This window comes from Rissa tridactyla, chromosome W (assembly GCF_028500815.1).
Source record: "Rissa tridactyla isolate bRisTri1 chromosome W, bRisTri1.patW.cur.20221130, whole genome shotgun sequence".
Taxonomy (NCBI): Eukaryota; Metazoa; Chordata; class Aves; order Charadriiformes; family Laridae; genus Rissa; species Rissa tridactyla.
Genome location: NC_071496.1, coordinates 21,674,203 through 21,692,733, shown reverse-complemented (window position 1 = coordinate 21,692,733; position 18,531 = coordinate 21,674,203). Strand labels below are relative to the sequence as shown.

Sequence of the window (18,531 nt, the reverse complement as noted above, 5' to 3'; positions counted from 1 at the left end):
GGAAAAAGAAACCAACCAGCAATTGCAGCCAGAGAGAGGAGCGAGAATATGTGAGAGAAATAACTATGTAGACACTAAGGTCAGTGAAGAAGGAGGGGGAGGAGGTGCTCCAGGCGCTGGAGCACCATGGTGAGGCAGGCTACCCCTGTGCAGCCCATGGAGGACCCCACGCCAGAGCAGATGGATGCCCAAAGGAGTCTGTGACACCGTGGGAGGCCCACACTGGAGCAGGCTCCTGGCAGGACCTGTGGAGAAAGAGGAGCCCATGCTGGAGCAGGTTTTCTGTCAGGACTTGTGACCCCATGGGGGACCCATGCTGGAGCAGTCTGTTCCTGAAGGACTGCACCCTGTGGAAGGGACCCATACTAGAGCAGTTAATGAAGAACTGCAGCCCGTGGGAAGGACTCACATTGGAGAAGTTTATGGAGGACTGTCTCCCATGGCAGGGATCCCACTCCGGAGCAGGGGAAGAGTGTGAGGAGTCCTCCCCGTGAGGAGGAAGTGTCCTGGTTTGAGGTAGAACAGAACCAACATTCTGTTCAGTAATTTTACTTCTTAGCTAGGCCTCTTCTAATTCTCTGAAATTAACAGCATGTTGTGCCAAAAACTGTTCGTTCTCAGAGTGACAAGACCAATGTTTACAATTAGTGCCAAGGAATGGTATGCAGAGAGGCTCTTGCTTATACTTATTGCTATAACAACCAAGGTCAGCTAATTTCGTTATTTGCCCCGTTGGAGGCTTGGAAACATAAAAGCATAGAGAGGTCCCACCTGCGGGGAGGAATGGACAGGACAGGTGACCCAAAACTGACCAACAGGGCATTCCATCCCATCTGCATCATGCTCAGTATAAAAGCTGAGGGATCAAAGGGTCAACTCTCTTTCTTCAATGGCCAATGTCCAAGGAGGAGGACCCTGTCTGTTCATCTGCCTTTGATCCCGATCTGTGGGTTCCTGACTCTAGCTCTGGAATCCAGTTCCCCTCTGTCACTGAGTCCAATCTGGGACTTCCACAGTGCCTGCCAGTGACATGAACGTCATCCTGTGAGCTCGATATGGTTTTGTGTATACTATATCTATTTCATTATTTCCCTTGCAAGTGAATGTAGACCCTGATGAAATGCCGTGCAAGCAATCTTTGTTGAGGAAGTTTGTGCAGAATGCACCATCGATGTATTCCTATACATTGTCAACAATGGTCTGGGGAGGATCTGATGGTGATACACCAACTGTAAATGAAGTGGCTAACAAGGTGTGACAGTATGAAGACAGTCTCTCTCATCCCCTCACTGTGAGAGCCGTGGAGAAAATGGCTGAGAAAACTGAGAAAATGGCTGAGAATACCGAGAAAATTACTGAGACAATAGAGAAAATGACTAAGACAATAGCTGAGCAAAATGAGAAAAATGATATTTTTTTTCATGAACTGCTTGAAAAACTGTCCAAGAAGGGGAAAGAATCCCACTCTTCCCCTGAACAGACCTAGGTTGCAGTCATTAAGAAAAAACGTCCTCCTATGAGACCAATTCAAAGGAAACAGGACCCACTCGAGATTTCCTGTGGCTTTGCCTATGCAACTATGGAGAGGACATGAGTAAGTGGGGTAAAAAATCTACCCCGGCCCTACAACCATGGGTGCTTGAGTTGCAAGGTAAAGCAGATGGAAGAAATAATTCCTGCAGGAGTGTGACTGCTCCAGTCCACGGTAAGCAATTCTCCGGTCCGTGTAGGAAGTTATCTGCTAATTGTAGATGTTGTTCTCAACATTAGGGTTGCCCTGCCTCCAGCCAGGAGGAGGAGAGGGACAACCGAGTTTATTGGACTGCGTGGATTCGATGGCCTGGCACATTAGAGCCACAAAAGTATAAAGCCCTGGTGGACGCTGGTGCACAGTGTACCCTATTGCCATCAAATCATAAAGGGACAGAATCTGTTACTATTTCTGGTGTGACAGGCAGGTCTCAAGAACTGACTGTATTGGAGTCCGAAGTGAGCCTGAATGGGAATAAATGGGAGAAGCATCCCATTGTGACTGGCCCAGATGCAGGGGAAGAGTGTGAGGAGTCCTCCCCCTGAGGAGGAAGGAATGGCAGAAACAATGTGTGATGAATTGACTGCAACCCCCATTCCTCATCCCCCTGCGCCGCTCCGGTGGGAGGAGAAAATTGGGAGTAAAGTTAAGCCCAGGAAAGAAGGACGGGGTGGAGGGAAAGGTGTTTTAAGATTTAGGTTTTATTTCTCATTATCCTACTCTGATTTGATTGGTAATAAATTAAACTAATTTCCCCAAGTTGAGTCTGTTTTGCCTGTGACGGTAATCAGTGAGTGATTTCTCCCTGTCCTTATCTCAACCTACAAGCCTTTTGTTATATTTTCTTTCCCCTGTCCAGCTGAGGAGGGGGAGTGTTAGAACGGCTTTGGTGGACACCTGGTGTCCAGCCAGGGTCAACCCACCAGAGTAGCCTTATTACGGTCTTCAGACCTATTCACACATGCCATGCTCCATTACTTCTTTCTGTCTGTGAAACCAAAATTCTTTCATCTAAACTAACATGTTATCCTGGACCTCAGGAGAAGTCAAATTTCTGTTTGACAACTATGTAAGCTTTTTTTACCTGGAGAAGAATACATTCTCCTACATAAAATCTACAGATTATGAAAATCCTCTATCTCATCCTCACAATTTCAGGATTACTATTAAAAACTGAAAGATGCTCAGATGTTAAGGCCATTTAGGCCATGCAAATACTCAAGACAAGCAGTACTTGAACATGCACAAATAAGTATACATTTCTTCTACGTAGAATAAAAATTATAAAAATCTAAGATTTGATCACAGGAAGCACAAAATATCAAAATGTCAGTTTTACAAAGAGACTTGTACCTGTGTAGTTTATGCATATGCTGTGTTTGAGAAGCATGCAGAGAATGTATTACATATATGTGTTTGGGACCAGTGCTGTTTAATATCTTCATCAATGATTTAGACAGTGGGATCAAGTGCACCCTCAGCAAGTTTGCAGATGACACCAAGCTGAGTGGTGCGGTTGGAAGGCCAGAGAGATGGGATGTCATCCAGAGGGACCTGGATGAGCTAGAGAGGTAGGCCTGTGCAAACCTCATGAAGTTCAACAAGGCCAAGTGCAAGGTCCTACCCTTGGGTCAGGACGACCCTCATTATCAATACAGGCTGGGGGATGATGTGATAGAGAGCAGCCCTGCAGAAAAGGACTTGGGGGTACTGGTGGATGAAAAGCTGGACATGAGCCAACAATGTGCGCTTGCAGCCCAGAAGGCCAATCACATCCTGGGCTGCATCAAAAGAACTGTGGTCAGCAGATCCAGAGAGGTGATTCTCCCCCTCTACTCTGCTCTCGTGAGACCCCACCTGGAGTACTGCATCCAGCTCTGGAGCCCTCAGCACAAGAAGGACATGGACCTGTTGGAGCAGGTCCAGAGGAGGGCCACAAAGATGATCCAAGGGCTGGAGCACCTCTCCTATGAGGACAGGCTGAGAGAGTTGGGGTTGTTCAGCCTGGAGAAGAGAAGGCTCCGGGGAGACCTTATAGCAGCCTTCCAATACCTGAAGGGGGCCTACAAGAAAGCTGGGGAGGGGCTGTTTGCAAGGGCATGTAGTGATAGGACAAGGGCCAATGGTTTTAAACTAGAGCAGGGTAGGTTTAGATGAGACATTAGGAAGAAGTTCTTTACCATGAGGGTGGTGAGGCACTGGAAGAGGTTGCCCAGACAGGTGGTGGAGGCCCCATCCCTGGAGACATTCAAGGCCAGGCTTGATGAGGCTCTGAGCAATCTGATCTAGTTGAAGAAGTCCCTGATTAGTGCAAGGTGGTTGGGAGTAGATGACCTTTAAAGGTCCCTTCCAACCCAACACATTCTATGATTCTATATTGCAGGTTATTTTCTGTCATTCACAGTTTCTCTTAAATCATAGGACACTTTGATGTAATAAACCACTTTTGTATCTATATAATGCCACCAAATGAAATAGAATATTTCCAGTTTTCTGTACTGTAGAAAGAGGTGACAGCTAGGCAGGGGTAATCATTCTGGTAGCTCTGTAGTCCATGCTAAGTAAGGATAGATAAACTTTGACAAAATGAGACATTAAATACACGCAAAATTAAAATTTCATAAAATAAGAAATTGGATGTTCTTGTTTTGCACAATTTTCATCATCCAGAAATGACGGACCATCACCATTAATACAATGTCACTGCTTCTCCAATTAAAGGACTGCACATCAGAATCTGCTTACTGCAGCTGTAAATGTCTCCATTTCACTGTTCTGATTTACTCCAGTACAAGCCTATTTTCTCCTGTACATGAGTAGTTGTCATTTAGCTTATGCTGAGAGAGACCATTCAGGTCAAGGGCTGCACGCAAAAGTCCTCTGAAATAAGGAGTGAAGAGGTAGAAAAATTGCTTTCTCTTGGAGAGGAAAGTTAAGATTGGAACATATATATGACTGAAGTGAGGAAAGCATCAGTTTCACTAATGCTGATGTGGTAAACTGTATGAGTGCGTGGAACAGCAGAGTGTGATGTAGCCTTTTCATCCCTTGCTTTTGTGGGTTTCTGTCAAGTATGATGTGAGCTAATTATTTCACAAAGGTGTAAAACAATAATAATTTCTTACTTTTTAGTTATCATTTAGTGACAGATGTTGGATGAGGGAAGGAGGAGGATATCATCCTGGGATAAACCAGTAAGAGGGTTTTGTCTATCAGGAGCTGTGCATGAGCCATCAGCAGCTGTGCCCGAGCCATCAGCAGCTGTGCACACACTCTTCACTGTTTTAGGATAAAATCATACAGAAAAGTATCACTCCAGATGGGGAAGGTTTAAGTATGTCAGCCCTCAACCAATCATGCTGCGAGCATATTCCTTCCTATTTTGGTCACTGCCCAGCCTCCAGCAATCCATCCTGGTGCATCTACACTTACCATCCTCTTCCACACTAACATCATATGAACTTTGAGTGTTTGAGTGCACTAGACATAAACATTCTGTTAGAGCTGGAATTGCTGAGAAAAGCCCTCAGATCCAGTTTTGAAACACAGCTCCCCAATGCACCTGATTTGCACTGTGCAAATTGTGGTGTGCAGATTTGAACATCTGTTTATCAAGTTTGTTTTAAACATCTGTTTTGTAAAGGAGGAATATTTTTAATGTGCAAAATGAAAAGTGTGTTGAGAATTTGTGAAAAACAAACCTATGTCAAACCAAATGGAGTCCCAGGACCTATGCATATGTGTTGCAATATGTGCCTTTATGCTTTTTCAGGTACGCATAATGTTATAGCTCCTGTGACATCTGCGGATATCGGCGGCACCCCCCCCCGCCGCGGGCCACCGCACTCGCGCTCATATATCGAGCCGCCGCCAGGCCCATGCGCGCCGCATCTCCAGAGGGTAGAGCCCTCTCCCTCTCCCCAGGCGCCTCAGTCCCTCAAGGACTCCGGGGAGCTCAATGTCGGGCGGGCGGTGTGGCGCGGCCGCTGGCAGGGGGCGGGCGAGGGGAAGCAGTGCCAGCCCTGCGCGGGAGCGCGGCTCAGAGTCGGGGGCTCTGGCCATGCCGGGCGGCGCGGAGCTGAGCCCAGCCCAGCTTAGCCTAGCTCTGCCGCGCCGCGCCGCTGAAGGGCGCCGGTGGCGGTGAGGTTTCCCCACGCTTTCCCGCGGCTGGGGCGCGCCCGCCCTGCAGTATGGAGGATGGGAAGCGCAGCTCCTCTCCCGGCAGCCGGGACGATAGCAGCACTAACGCCTTCCCAGCCAAGCCGGCGGCCCCAGCGGAGAAAGCCCAGAGCAGCCCCGGCGGCGGGGTCAGTGGCGGCGGCGTGAAGGAACATGGCAACTCGGTGTGCTTCAAAGTGGACGGCGGCGGGGGCGAGGAGCCCGTGGTGGGCTTCGAGGATGCCGAGGGGCCCCGGCGGCAGTACGGCTTCATGCAGCAGCACTTCACCTCCATGCTGCAGCCGGGGGTCAACAAATTCTCCCTCCGCACGTTCGGCAGCCAGAAGGCGGTGGAGAAGGAGCAGGAAAGGGTTAAAACTGCGGGGTTCTGGATCATCCACCCCTACAGCGACTTCAGGTGAGCGCGGGGCTCCCGCGACCGCATGGGGGTGGCCCCGCCGCGGGAGGCAGGGCGGTGCTCCCGCCGCCTCGCACCTCGCCCGGCAGAAACTTCGGCGGGCTTCGGACTGGGGTGGGTGCGGTGAGCACCGGCGCTCGCTCGGCAGCCGGCCGCGCCCCGCGGAGGTGAGGGGCTTTTCCCTCTCGCCGCCCCCGCGAGCGGGCCCCGCCTCGCCCCTTCCCTCCCTCATTCCTTGTGGCGCCTCGCTGCTCCGTTTGGCGACAAAAACTTTGCCTCTGCCCGTGCGGCGGGGAAGGGGCTGGAAGCCGGCGCGGGGCGGTTGCCCTGCCCTCTGCGGTCCGTGCACCGCCGGGGGGTTGGCCGCGAGGCTTGGCCCGGCGCGGTGCTCTCCAGCGTGCGGCACCCGGGCTGCGCCGGCCGCCCCCGCGGGACTGCGGGCGCCGCCTGGCCTGCGCAGCGGTGAGGCCGCGCGGGCAGCGGGGCTTTCCCGGGTTGGTCGCGTCGCGGGGGCCGCCGCATTCGCTGCGTCTGTCGGGCGGGGAGCGGGTGGGGGCGCCGCCGGTGCGGGGCACGGCCCTGCCCAAGGGAGAGCTCGTTGGGATGCACGCAGTGACAGTAACATAACATTTTTTTTAATATCCTGGGGGCCGCGTTGGGCGCGTGCCGGCTCCTTCCTGAGCACCCGGCGTAAACACTTGTTCATGGTTTCGCGTGAAGGAAGCACGTTTTCGTCAGAGTTGCAGCAAAATAACTTTATCCAAGCTAACGCTTTTTGGGAAAGTACATTTTCAGAGACAGAGCGGTAAATGTGATGCTAAATTAGAATGTTGCTGTCACAATAAGTTGAAGGTATGCAAAATTGGAATATTTGCATGAAAAGCAGTGCAAGTAAATTCCGGGAAGAGATATTTCCCTTTGAAATTACATTTTAAATGAAGGATTATTTAATTTTGCTATATATGCCAGCTGGCTATATGCCTTTGTAAATTTTACTATGATATTTGCTGAAGAACTATTGATGGTGTTAAGCATATTTGATCAACAGCTTGAATTGAACAGCTTGTGTATATACAATAAGTGAACCACATCAGAAACCATTTTTAAAAAAGGAAAATCCAGAATGTTCAATAGTTACATGGATCTTCTAAGAAAAAGTAGCTTAAATAGAACATGTTTCAAGAGGGAATGAGAGGAAATACTTCCAAAGTCCGAGTTTCTGTGAGTCTATTCAGAGTGGGGTGTTACGTAGTGAGCTGTGCTAGCAACTTTCAGTCAAGCCCGAGAGCATTACAGCTACAAGAGGAGCAGGGCAGCACTCAGTTATGACTCAAAATCATGCTTCAAATCCCTACTTTTTCCTGGGTCCCTGAAGGCAATAAGCTGCACTAATTCTTTTCCTGGAGTACCTTTTCCCTCTTGCATGCCAGCTCAGCTGCACTAGCAGGTGCATTAAGTGGGGAGAGAGCCAAGAGTCCACTCACTCCCTTTCTGCCAGCCAGAGAGGGATGTAGCAGGTCACATCTGGTGCTGTGGTAGCATGCGTAGAGGATTGGGGGGGTCTGATAGCCTCTTACTTACCCATGTGTGTGCATGAGTAACTCTATTCACATGAGAATTCCCTTAAAATTAATGAGATTATTCTTGTGAGTAAATTCCCTCATTTTGTTGTAAGCTTGGATTCTGAGCGAGGTACACAACCAGATGATGTTTTGGGCAATAGGAGGTTATGCATCATATTTTGAGCCATGTCACTTTTTAAGCTGATATGTGAAAGGGGTGAGAGGTATGTTGATTCTGTTTCATTACACAAATATCTTCTAATTCTGTCCTTATTTTTCCTGTGGGAAGGTTTAGAGATCATAGCATATATTTACTTATTTTTTTCAGTAGGAGTAAACAACACTGCATCCTTTTCAGGACTGTCATCTGCATATTCTTAAATTAACTGTATTTTCTGGGGGGGTTATTATGTTTTTATTTTATTAGAATGGAGGTATTTATTTTTTAAAAAAAGTTCATAGTCTTGGGATGATGTGGCCTGATCCAGACCCAATTTTTTACCCAGTAGGACTGTTTCAGTGAAAAATGTGAACTATTTGTGTCATTTCTCCTGAAATAATTGATATAATGGTAATACTCTTTTTGGGTGGCAGTATATGTATTCTGTTCATCTTCCTATATGGGAATAAGGTAAAAAAGATGAATATTTTATGATTCCCAAATGGGAAGATTTAGGGTAAGTTTGTAAATTTAGCTATTATTAGGGTGTTTGTAGCACATATGAAAATGAACATCACAGTAAATTTTAAATATAGGCACACTTAGGAGAATATTGGGTTAACCATGTAAGACATGGGAAAATTCTGGTACAGGCTCCTGTGGATTCTCTTTTTTCTAGTTCTGGATGCTTGTATGTATTTGCTAGGGTACTTTGATGCATTTGGTTACATTTATTGACCTCATTCTCATTATTTTTATAAAACTTAGTATGTTTATCTACACATTGAGCAATATTTTGCTGTGTTGTTTGGGGGGGCAGGCAGCATCATATGAACAGAGTGTGGAAACTGTGTCTGTAAACTCAGTGCTCTGTAAATCGGTTACTCGCATCCATGTGGGGCTTGTTCTCTAGTTTTATGGCTCTTCATCCTGCCTGTGTTTCAGGGAAGAATTTGATCTTCATCAGACAGATACACCCCTTGGAGAATTAAATTCAATAAGTATTACATAATTTTTCCACAAGGGGACCATTTTGTTCCTAGTTGTCTCTTCCCAGTCTTCTGAGGTTAATGTCTAATTTAGAAGCCGTTATGTAAACTGAGCACCTAATGCACATCAAACCCAGCACAAGACCTCTGTTTATGTCTTTGCAGCTGTGATTACTGCGTCTCTAAACTTGGACAACAATTTTGTGTAATTGCATGACTCACAAAAGTGAATTTATTGTCAGTGTTTTGGTTAGAGTTTATTGAAGTCCTGCATGCTTTCTGTGAGATACCAAGTGCCTTTGGTCATCCCTGCTTGTGTGCAGAATGAGCCTGTGGGAGAGCATCACCGAGACAGTCCCATGGCCTCGCAACCACCGGATGAGAGAGCATGAAGCCAATGAGAGATGCAAGCAACTGCACATGGTTCTGCTGCTGCCATATGTGTTTGACTCATTTCATAGCAGAGTTCGGTGGACCTGGGTTTAGGGTGACTTTTGTATGTTATGGCCTTCTGGTATTAGTGGAAATGTACATGGCTGATTTTTAAGACAATTAATTACTCGGTGTCCTTAGGCACATCAGGAGTTTCATTAACACTCAGAGGTCTTGCTTGCATGTGCCTGGACTGTTGGATACAGCCCCGTGGCATCTCCCTCCCTCCCTCCCTATGAGTAAACAGAGAAACTTGCGCTGTCATGGAAATCTTGTTTTTATCAATTTATTGAAGTCCTGCATGCTTTCTGTGAGATACCAAGTGCCTTTGGTCATCCCTGCTTGTGTGCAGAATGAGCCTGTGGGAGAGCAGGACAGCCTGTGGGAGAGCAGGACAGCAATGCCCTAATCAATTTAGGGCATCTGTAGTAAGCGTTCTAAAAAGAAATCAAAGTTGTTACCTCCGGAGTCGCAAGGGAGAGACATCTTTTGACAAGAAAGAGCAATGTATGAGAAAGACTGAGGGGGGATAATATGTGTGTGATTAAATGTAGCCTTTGCACTCTGATGGTTCCAGTTCTTAATTTGACAATTTCAGCCTTTGACTGAAAGCGGGGACAGAAATTTTAATTGGCTTCAAGATGAAGTGAAGTAAGACTGTGATGTGGAGTTATCTGACAGAGTAGTGGATAAGGAGGTTCAACGCAGGCAATGCTGAAGGTCTTTTTCCTGTATGATGAATATAAAGTATGAACCGATTTGCAACAATAGAAATAAACTATTACCATCTTATATTGGGAGAATCTCTCTGGGTAACTTCTCATCTATTCAAGGAGCACAAAGCCTTATTTTAATGATAACAGAAAAGTAAAAGAAGAGTTAATTCTAAAACTTGAACAGAAAAATTCAGAGCATAGTGAATAGTAAAGGTATGCCAGATTTTTTTAATGTGGCATTCCAGCTTCAAAATCTTTTTGTATACACATTTGAGGGTTATCATATAAACCTTTATAAATCATATAAAGCTCTACTGATGCTACTTTGTAAGTAAATTTAATGTCAGGTTTTAATGGCTTTTAATTAGGGTGAAAGACACAATAGTATTTGCATATGTACATCTGGGTACTTATGGAAGAATATTTCTATGTCTGTTGCTATTAAAAATATTGTCTTATTTTGTGCAGTTTTAGGCAACCCATCCATGTTGTCATGCTCATGTGCAGCTTAATTTTTCAGTTAAGTATGTGACAAAGTGTAAGTCATAATTGCAACATGTTAGTGTGCCTCATGTTTTTTTATTACACTTCTCTCAATTTTGAACTTAGATTTGCCTTATGCATCAACTTTCTTTTTAACTTGTATGTATGTTTTGGACCTGCCTTTGACCACCAACAGTCATCCTAACATGGTAGACTGGTTCTAAAATTTGTGCATGCATTGATTTAAAACCTGTTCTTCCTTGGGACCAGTCTTCACTCCGCTTAGGGTAAGCACTTTGTCTTTTGTCACATGTCTGTAATGTCTCAGTTAAAGCTAATGAGATTTATCTTTTTGTGAGCTCTTACATACTTAGGTTTATACAGAGCAGTAGAGTTTGAAAGTAATGTTATATGTGATGAAGAAAAAATGTGTTGTATCATATTTAAGTGTAATTGATATATGTATGTAAAATTAAGTATATAAATCATGTTCATTTATATTAAATGGATCAGTGTCATGGTTTAGCCTCAGACGGCAACAAAGAACCATGTGCCGCTTGCTCGGGCTTTCCCAATACGGGAAGAATCAGAAGAAAAAGGCAAAACTCGGGTTGAGACAAAGGCAGTTTAACAGAACAGCAAAGGGAACAAGAAAAACAACAACATTAATACCAATAGAGGAATACACAAACACAATTACGGAACTGCTGCTCACTGACCTGACCCAGAACGCCCCCTCCCCCAGCAGCACAGAGTGGCACGGAATACCTGTGTCCCTGCCGGAGCCTGGGGAGAATTAACCCTGTCCCCGCCGGAACCAGGACATTATCCACCCCTTATTCCATACCATCTATGCCATGCCATGCACACTCAATGCCATGCTCTTTGGCCCAGGTGTCTATGAGGCTGTTTTGGAAATGAGTCCCGTTGTCCGACTCAATTCTCTCTGGGGTGCCATGTCGCCACAGGACTTGCTTTTTCAAGGCCCAGGATAGTGTTCCGGGCAGTGGCATTGGGGCACAGGGTATGTTTGCAGCCATCCAGTGGTTGCTTTGTGAGCACATAGCACTTACCTTGCAAGGTTTGTGGCAGTGTGATATAATCAATCTGCCAGGCCTCCCCATATTTATATTTCAGCCATCGCCCTCCATACCAAAGAGGCTTTAACCGCTTGGCTTGCTTGATTGCAGCACATGTCTCACATTCATGGATGACCTGTGCAATAGTGTCCATGGTCAAGTCCACCCCTCGGTCACGAGCCCATCTATATGTCGCATCTCTTCCTTGATGGCCTGAGGTGTCATGGGCCCATTGAGCTATGAAGAGTTCACCCCTGTGTTGCCAGTCCAGATCCACCTGAGCCACTTCAATCCTAGCAGCCCAATCCACCTGCTGGTTGTTCTGATGTTCCTCCGTGGCCGGATTCTTGGGTACATGGGCATCTACGTGGTGTACTTTCACAACCAGATTCTCTATCCGGGCAGCAGTATCTTGCCACAGTTCAGCAGCCCAGATGGGTTTGCCTCTGCGCTGCCAGTTGCCCTGCTCCTACTGCTTTAACCACCCCCCACAGAGCATTTGCCACCATCCGTGAGTCAGTGTAGAGATAAAGTACTGGCCATTTTTCTCGCTCGGCAATGTCCAAAGCCAGCTGAATGGCTTTCACCTCTGCAAACTGGCTCGATTCACCTTGTCCTTCAGCGGCTTCTGCAACTTGTCGTGTAGGACTCCACACAGCAGCCTTCCACTTTCGATGCTTTCCCACAATCCGGCAGGACCCATCAGTGAACAGGGCATATTTCTTCTCATTTTCTGGCAGTTTATTATACATTGGGGCCTCTTCTGCACGTGTCACCCTCCTCCTCTGGTGACTTTCTGAAATCCTTGCCTTCTGGCCAGTCCATGATCACTTCCAGAATTCCTGGGCGACTGGGGTTTCCCGTTCGAGTTCGCTGTGTGATCAGTGCAATCCACTTACTCCATGTAGCATCAGTTGCATGACGTGTGGTGGGGACCCTTTCTTTGAACATCCAGCCCAGCACCGGCAGTCGAGGTGCTAAGAGGAGCTGTGCTTCTGTACCAACCGCTTCCGAAGCAGCTCGAACCCTTTCATATGCTGCCAATATCTCTTTTTCTGTTGGAGTGTAGCGGGCTTCGGATCCTCTGTATCCACGACTCCAAAACCCTAGGGTTCGACCTCGAGTCTCCCCTGGTGCTTTCTGCCAGAGGCTCCGGGTAGGGCGGTTCTCCCTGGCTGCGGTGTACAGCACATTTTTAACATCTTGTCCTGCCTGGACTGGCCCCAGGGACACTGCATGGACTATTTCCTGTTTGATTTGTTCAAAGGCTTGTCGTTGCTCAGGACCCCATTTAAAATCATTCTTCTTCCGGGTTACTTGATAGAGAGGGCTTACAATTGGACTGTAATCTGGGATATGCATTCTCCAAAAACCCACAATGCCTAAGAAAGCTTGTGTTTCCTTTTTACTAGTTGGTGGAGACATAGCTGCTATTTTGTTGATCACATCCATTGGGATCTGACGGCGTCCATCTTGCCATTTTATTCCTAAAAACTGGATCTCCTGCGCAGGTCCCTTGACCTTACTTCGCTTTATAGCAAAACCAGCTTTCAGAAGGATTTGGACTATTTTATTCCCTTTCTCAAAAACTTCTTCTGCTGTGTTTCCCCATACGATGATGTCATCAATGTATTGCAGATGTTCTGGAGCTTCACCCTGTTCCAGTGCAGTCTCGATCAGTCCATGGCCAATGGTGGGGCTGTGTTTCCACCCCTGGGGCAGTCGATTCCAGGTGTACTGGATGCCCCTCCAAGTGAAAGCAAACTGTGGCCTGCACTCTGCTGCCAAAGGGATTGAGAAGAATGCATTCGCTATATCAATCGTGGCATACCACTTGGCTGCCTTGGACTCCAGTTTGTACTGGAGTTCTAGCATGTCCGGCACGGCAGCACTCAGAGCTGGCGTGACTTCATTCAGACCACGACAGTCTACAGTTAGCCTCCACTCTCCATTAGATTTTCACACTGGCCATATGGGACTGTTAAAGGGTGAGCAAGTCTTGCTGATCACTCCTTGAACCTCTAGTTGACGAATCAGCTTATGGATGGGAATCAGAGAGTCTCGGTTAGTGCGATATTGCTGCCGATGCACCGTTGTGGTAGCAATCGACACCTGTTGTTCTTTGACCCTCAACAACCCCACAACAGAAGAGTCCTCTGAGAGACCAGGCAAGGTAGACAACTGTTTAACTTCCTCCGTCTCCAAGGCAGCTATGCCAAAGGCCCAGCGGTACCCTTTTGGGTCCTTAAAATACCCTCTCCTGAGGTAATCTATACCAAGGATGCATGGAGCCTCTGGGCCAGTCACAATGGGATGCTTTTGCCACTCTTTCCCAGTTAGGCTCACTTCCGCCTCCAGTACAGTCAACTCTTGGGATCCCCCTGTGACCCCAGAAATACAGATGGGTTCTGCCCCTCTATAGCTTGATGGTATTAGGGTGCACTGTGCACCTGTGTCCACTAGAGCCTTATACTCCTGTGGGTCTGATGTGCCAGGCCATCGAATCCACACCGTCCAATAAACCCGGTTGTCCCTTTCCTCCACCTGGCCAGAGGCAGGGCCCCCCTAATCCTGGTCATAGTATCCGTTACTCACTTCTTGCATAAATGACTTGGAAGTTCCTTCAAGAGGATCAGAAGCAAGATCAGGCCTTCTGCTCTGTCTGGGGAACTGCCCGCTGGAAACGGGGGCGGCACTTTTCCTGGAGGGATCCCCTTTTGTGGTTGTCCTTCCTTGCAACTCCTGTACCCGTGTCCTCAGGATCCAAGTAGGTTGTCCATCCCACTTCCTCCTGTCCTCCCCGTGGTCACGCAGGTAGAACCACAGGGTGCCTCGTGGTGTGTACCCTCTGTAGTCTCTCTCTCGAGTGGGGAAATGCCTGCTTCTAATAGCTGAGATGCTGGCCCATACAGGTGGGGAGTAGGACATATTCTCTTCAAGTTGCTGGACCTTCCGGGACAGTTTCTCCACAGCTGAGACAAGGCAGGAAGAGAGACTTTCTTCATATCGCTGGAACCAGCCAGCCACCTCATCCACTGTTGGGTCCCTCTTCACCTTTCCATTCCATTACTGCCAGTGAGTTGGCATCTGACGATGGTGCGCTCCGTACAAACTTCCACCACATGGGCCTTGTGCATTGGACCTCATCAGGGTCTGTGGGTATGTCTGCATTGTCCAAGTCATAATAAATCATCTCCCGCACAGCTAATTCTCTCAGGTACTGGATACCTCTTTCCATGGTGGTCCACTTGCCTGGTTGACATACAACATCTTCACTGAAGGGGTACCTCTCCCTCACGCCTGACAGGAGTCGTTTCCAGAGGCTGAGGGCTTGTGTCTTTTTCGCAATTGCCTTGTCAATGCCACCTTCCCTAGACAGGGATCCCAGCTGCCTGGCTTCCCTACCCTGTAATTCCAGGCTACTGGCCCTGTTATCCCAGCACCAGAGCAGCCAGGTGACAATGTGCTCGCCTGAAAGTTGGCTGAAATCTTTTTGCATATCTCACAGCTCACTCAAGGGATCGGGTGATTATCTCTGGTTCTGCATCTTCCTCCTGCTCTCGTGATGACCCTGGTTCATCATCGTCTCTTACTAAGCGAACTGATTTCTTTGTGTACTTCCTCTTCTTCTGCATGGGGGCAACTGATACTGGCACGAGTTGGTTCCCTGGTTCAGCGGCAGTGCCTGTCGCAGGGGTTGCAGTAGCCACAGTGTCTGTCACAGGGGTTGCAGTAGCCGCAGTGGCTGCTGGTCTGGTCTCCATCTCTTTCCCCTGAGGGTGCTGCATAATACTGAGCAGTGCCTGGTAGATACTGGCCAGGGCCCAGCACAGTGCGGGGAGTTGTGCCTCTCTAGAATAGCCACAGCATTTTCCCTTCAGATATTCTACCACTCTATCAGGGTCCTGTAGTTGTTCAGGGGTGAAGTCCCAGACCATGGGAGGTGAGAAGTTCTCTGGGTACCCGCCCATGTTCTCCCACATGCCATGCCACCCCTGACTATCCAGCCTTGGAGCAGATCTCTGGGTGGTAGTCTTAAATAGTCTTTTAACCCTAAACAAGACCTGGAACACATTCGGGAGACGTAACACTAGGACCAGGCTGGTTTGAGCATCCCAAGGATATTCAAAATTCTCAGAAGCTGTCATACCTGACCCGAAGGAGAAAAGGGAGGCAAAAGAGCTGGGGAAAGTGTCCCTCCTTGTTTCCCCCATAGGCTGGGTGTGATTATTAATAAATTCTGAGAGACGGTGCCCAAGGTACGGACAGGACAGCAACACCACATAAACACCCCAAAGTAACTGTCTAACAAGGGATGTTATCATATCATAAGCCGATACAAAAATCATCGCAGGCAGTACATAAGCCATATAGCCATATAGGAATTTACATAACACAGCCATGAGAACAAACCAAGCAACATGATGACCAGCACCTATTTACCTAATACAATAAATGCATACAACAAATTCGTTTTTCCATGCTCTAGTTGGATTCTGTCGTTATCTCAACCTTCGAGCCCCACGTTGGGTGCCAAAAAGGACTGTCGTGGTTTAGCCTCAGACGGCAACAAAGAGCCACATGCTGCTCGCTTGGGCCTTCCCAATACGGGGAAGAATGAGAAGAAAAAGACATAACTCTTGGGTTGAGACAAAGGCAGTTTAACAGAACAGCAAAGGGAACAAGAAAAACAACAATAATAACACGGACAGAGGAATATACAAACACGATTACGGAACCGCCACTCACCGACCAGCCCCAGGACTCCCCAGCCTGCTCCAAGCGGTGACTTCCTGCCCCCTGACAGCTCAGGGTGGGCATGGCTCACATGGCATGGAATACCTGTGTCTGTGCCAGAGCCTGGGGAGAATTAACCCTATCCCCGCCGGAACCAGGACAATCAGTTACAAGTTAGTGTGGGTTTTAATGGATACATTATGTCACTGAATGTAGGAGTGTGAAATATCTGTAGTTTTGGATTCTAAAGGTATTCATCTCAGTCTTGTTGCTCAGGATTTGTCATGAGGTTCTCTTACAGTATTGAGACTTTTGAATTATTTTCTAATAAACTTAAATTCAGGATTTAGAATTATACTGTATACATTCTTTGCACAAACCAATTTCTTTTTTTTTAAAATTTATTTATGATTTTATGACTGAAACACAGTTTTAGCTAGGGCTATTTTTCATGTGTCATTTTCAAATACTATTGTGGTGATTATCATTTTTATTTCTATTAAAGAAAAACTTCACGCAGTTAAACTATTCCTATTACATGAGCATTCACCGTTTAGTAATAAAAAGATTATTAGTAGTGCTTGGCTTTTTATTTGCTGCATTCCAACAATTTTTGCACTTTACTTCTGTAAATGCCCCAAAGGATAAAATGACAAAATTGTATCATTTATTTAAACAATGCATTTATATTGTCCAAAAAATCTTTCTGACAGTACATTATATATTAAGCTTTATAATAGTTCCCCAGGTAAAATGCAACTCCCATAAAGGTAGGCTGAAGAGAAATATTATAATGGTCCACAAATGCAAAAATGGATGTTACAAAGAGGAAATAAATTACATAGAACTAATGGGGTGAAATTGCAGCAAGAAATATCAAAATTAGACATTTAGGAAGGAGGACAAAAAATAAGCAATGAAATATTCTATTGGAAATGTTTTGATGTGGAATATGGGCCAGAAATGCATTAGGTTCTTTATCATCTTCAGTTCTTATTATTTTTAATATTGAATAATGTCTCATCTTTGGCTGTCACCAATTCATTTGTTATGAAATCTAGTTGACTGAAGCTATCTACTGGATTTTCTTTTTGTACCAGTTATACGCATGTATTAGTGAAAATGGATATGTAGAAGTGTACGTTGTGCCCGTGGGCTCATGAGGGTCATGTGTTGTTGTCCTCTGAAATTTTCCTCAAGAACCACAAAAGAAAGCCAGGTGAGTCCACCTGAGGTTGGTGCAGCAGACACTCATCTTCCAGGCCTCTAGGGGATGTGGGAAGGTTTATGCTTTTATTTGTGCAACAAAAGCAATTAATTTTATTGATAAGACATCCTTCTGTCTCTGGATAATGCGGAATACTAATGTATAGTTTGAGCTAACATATATGTTGAACATTTCCCAATTTTTATTATGCACATTCTAGTCCTGGAATAACAGTCCACTGACTGCATTTTCTTTCAGACTTTGGACATGTTATATACTTGAACAGAGAGTAATGTTTACAGCAGAGAAAGAGCTCAGTAAGCGTAACTCAAATAATTCCTCAGTTCTTTGAGGTACTTTTAATTTAACTTGAGATCTTTTGAAGATCACTTGCAGCACCTATGAAGAAGTACACAAATACATTTTTTCTGCAGGATGCTTAATTTTAGAATATTCAGCTTCCCCACAATCTAAATAAAGGCAAATGTTTTCACCATGATTTTGACATATGTTAAAAAAAAACCAAAACAACAAACCAAACCAAAACATTACATAATTCCTATGGGTGATCTAAAAGATGATGTTTTGGGGGTGTTATATGTGAGTCTTTAAACTTTAACCCAGGATGCTCAATATCATGAGACTTCCTCTTCAGTTTTCTTATTTTTTTTTTGTTTTGACTGTAGTGAGAAAAAAGTTTGATTAATATTATCTTATTATGCTTATAAACATGTTAGGTTTCTTGGACTTGAGGAAGTATGGAGGGAACTGTGAATTGGAATACTATGTAAAAGCATGGAATAGTAAATAAAGGTCTGGGTTTAGGATTTGTTTTGAAGGTTTTGGTGACTACAAAACTGAATAAAAAGAATACATAACAGTTGATATGTTGCTTAGGCTTTTTATGATTATATAATCAAATTAAAATTTGAGTGGCTCAGTTTCTGATTGTTCAGTCTGGGGTAGGTTTTTCAGAGTACTCAGAAACAGAGACTTACGAAATCAGAGGTCACTTGAAAAGTATGAATCTTTACCTCTGCATTTCTGTCTACCTATCTA

General features: G+C 45.9%; 1 protein-coding gene across 1 annotated transcript in view; it reads left to right on the top strand.

Moving 5' to 3' along the window:
- The first annotated feature begins 5,721 nt into the window (after window positions 1-5,721).
- LOC128902065 (potassium/sodium hyperpolarization-activated cyclic nucleotide-gated channel 1-like) overlaps window positions 5,722-18,531 on the top strand; it is a 252,885-nt gene continuing 240,075 nt past the window's right edge. Inside the window, exon 1 of the mRNA XM_054184405.1 lies at window positions 5,722-6,107. Within this exon, the coding sequence (XP_054040380.1) occupies window positions 5,722-6,107 (386 nt within the window). The remainder of the gene's footprint in view (window positions 6,108-18,531) is intronic.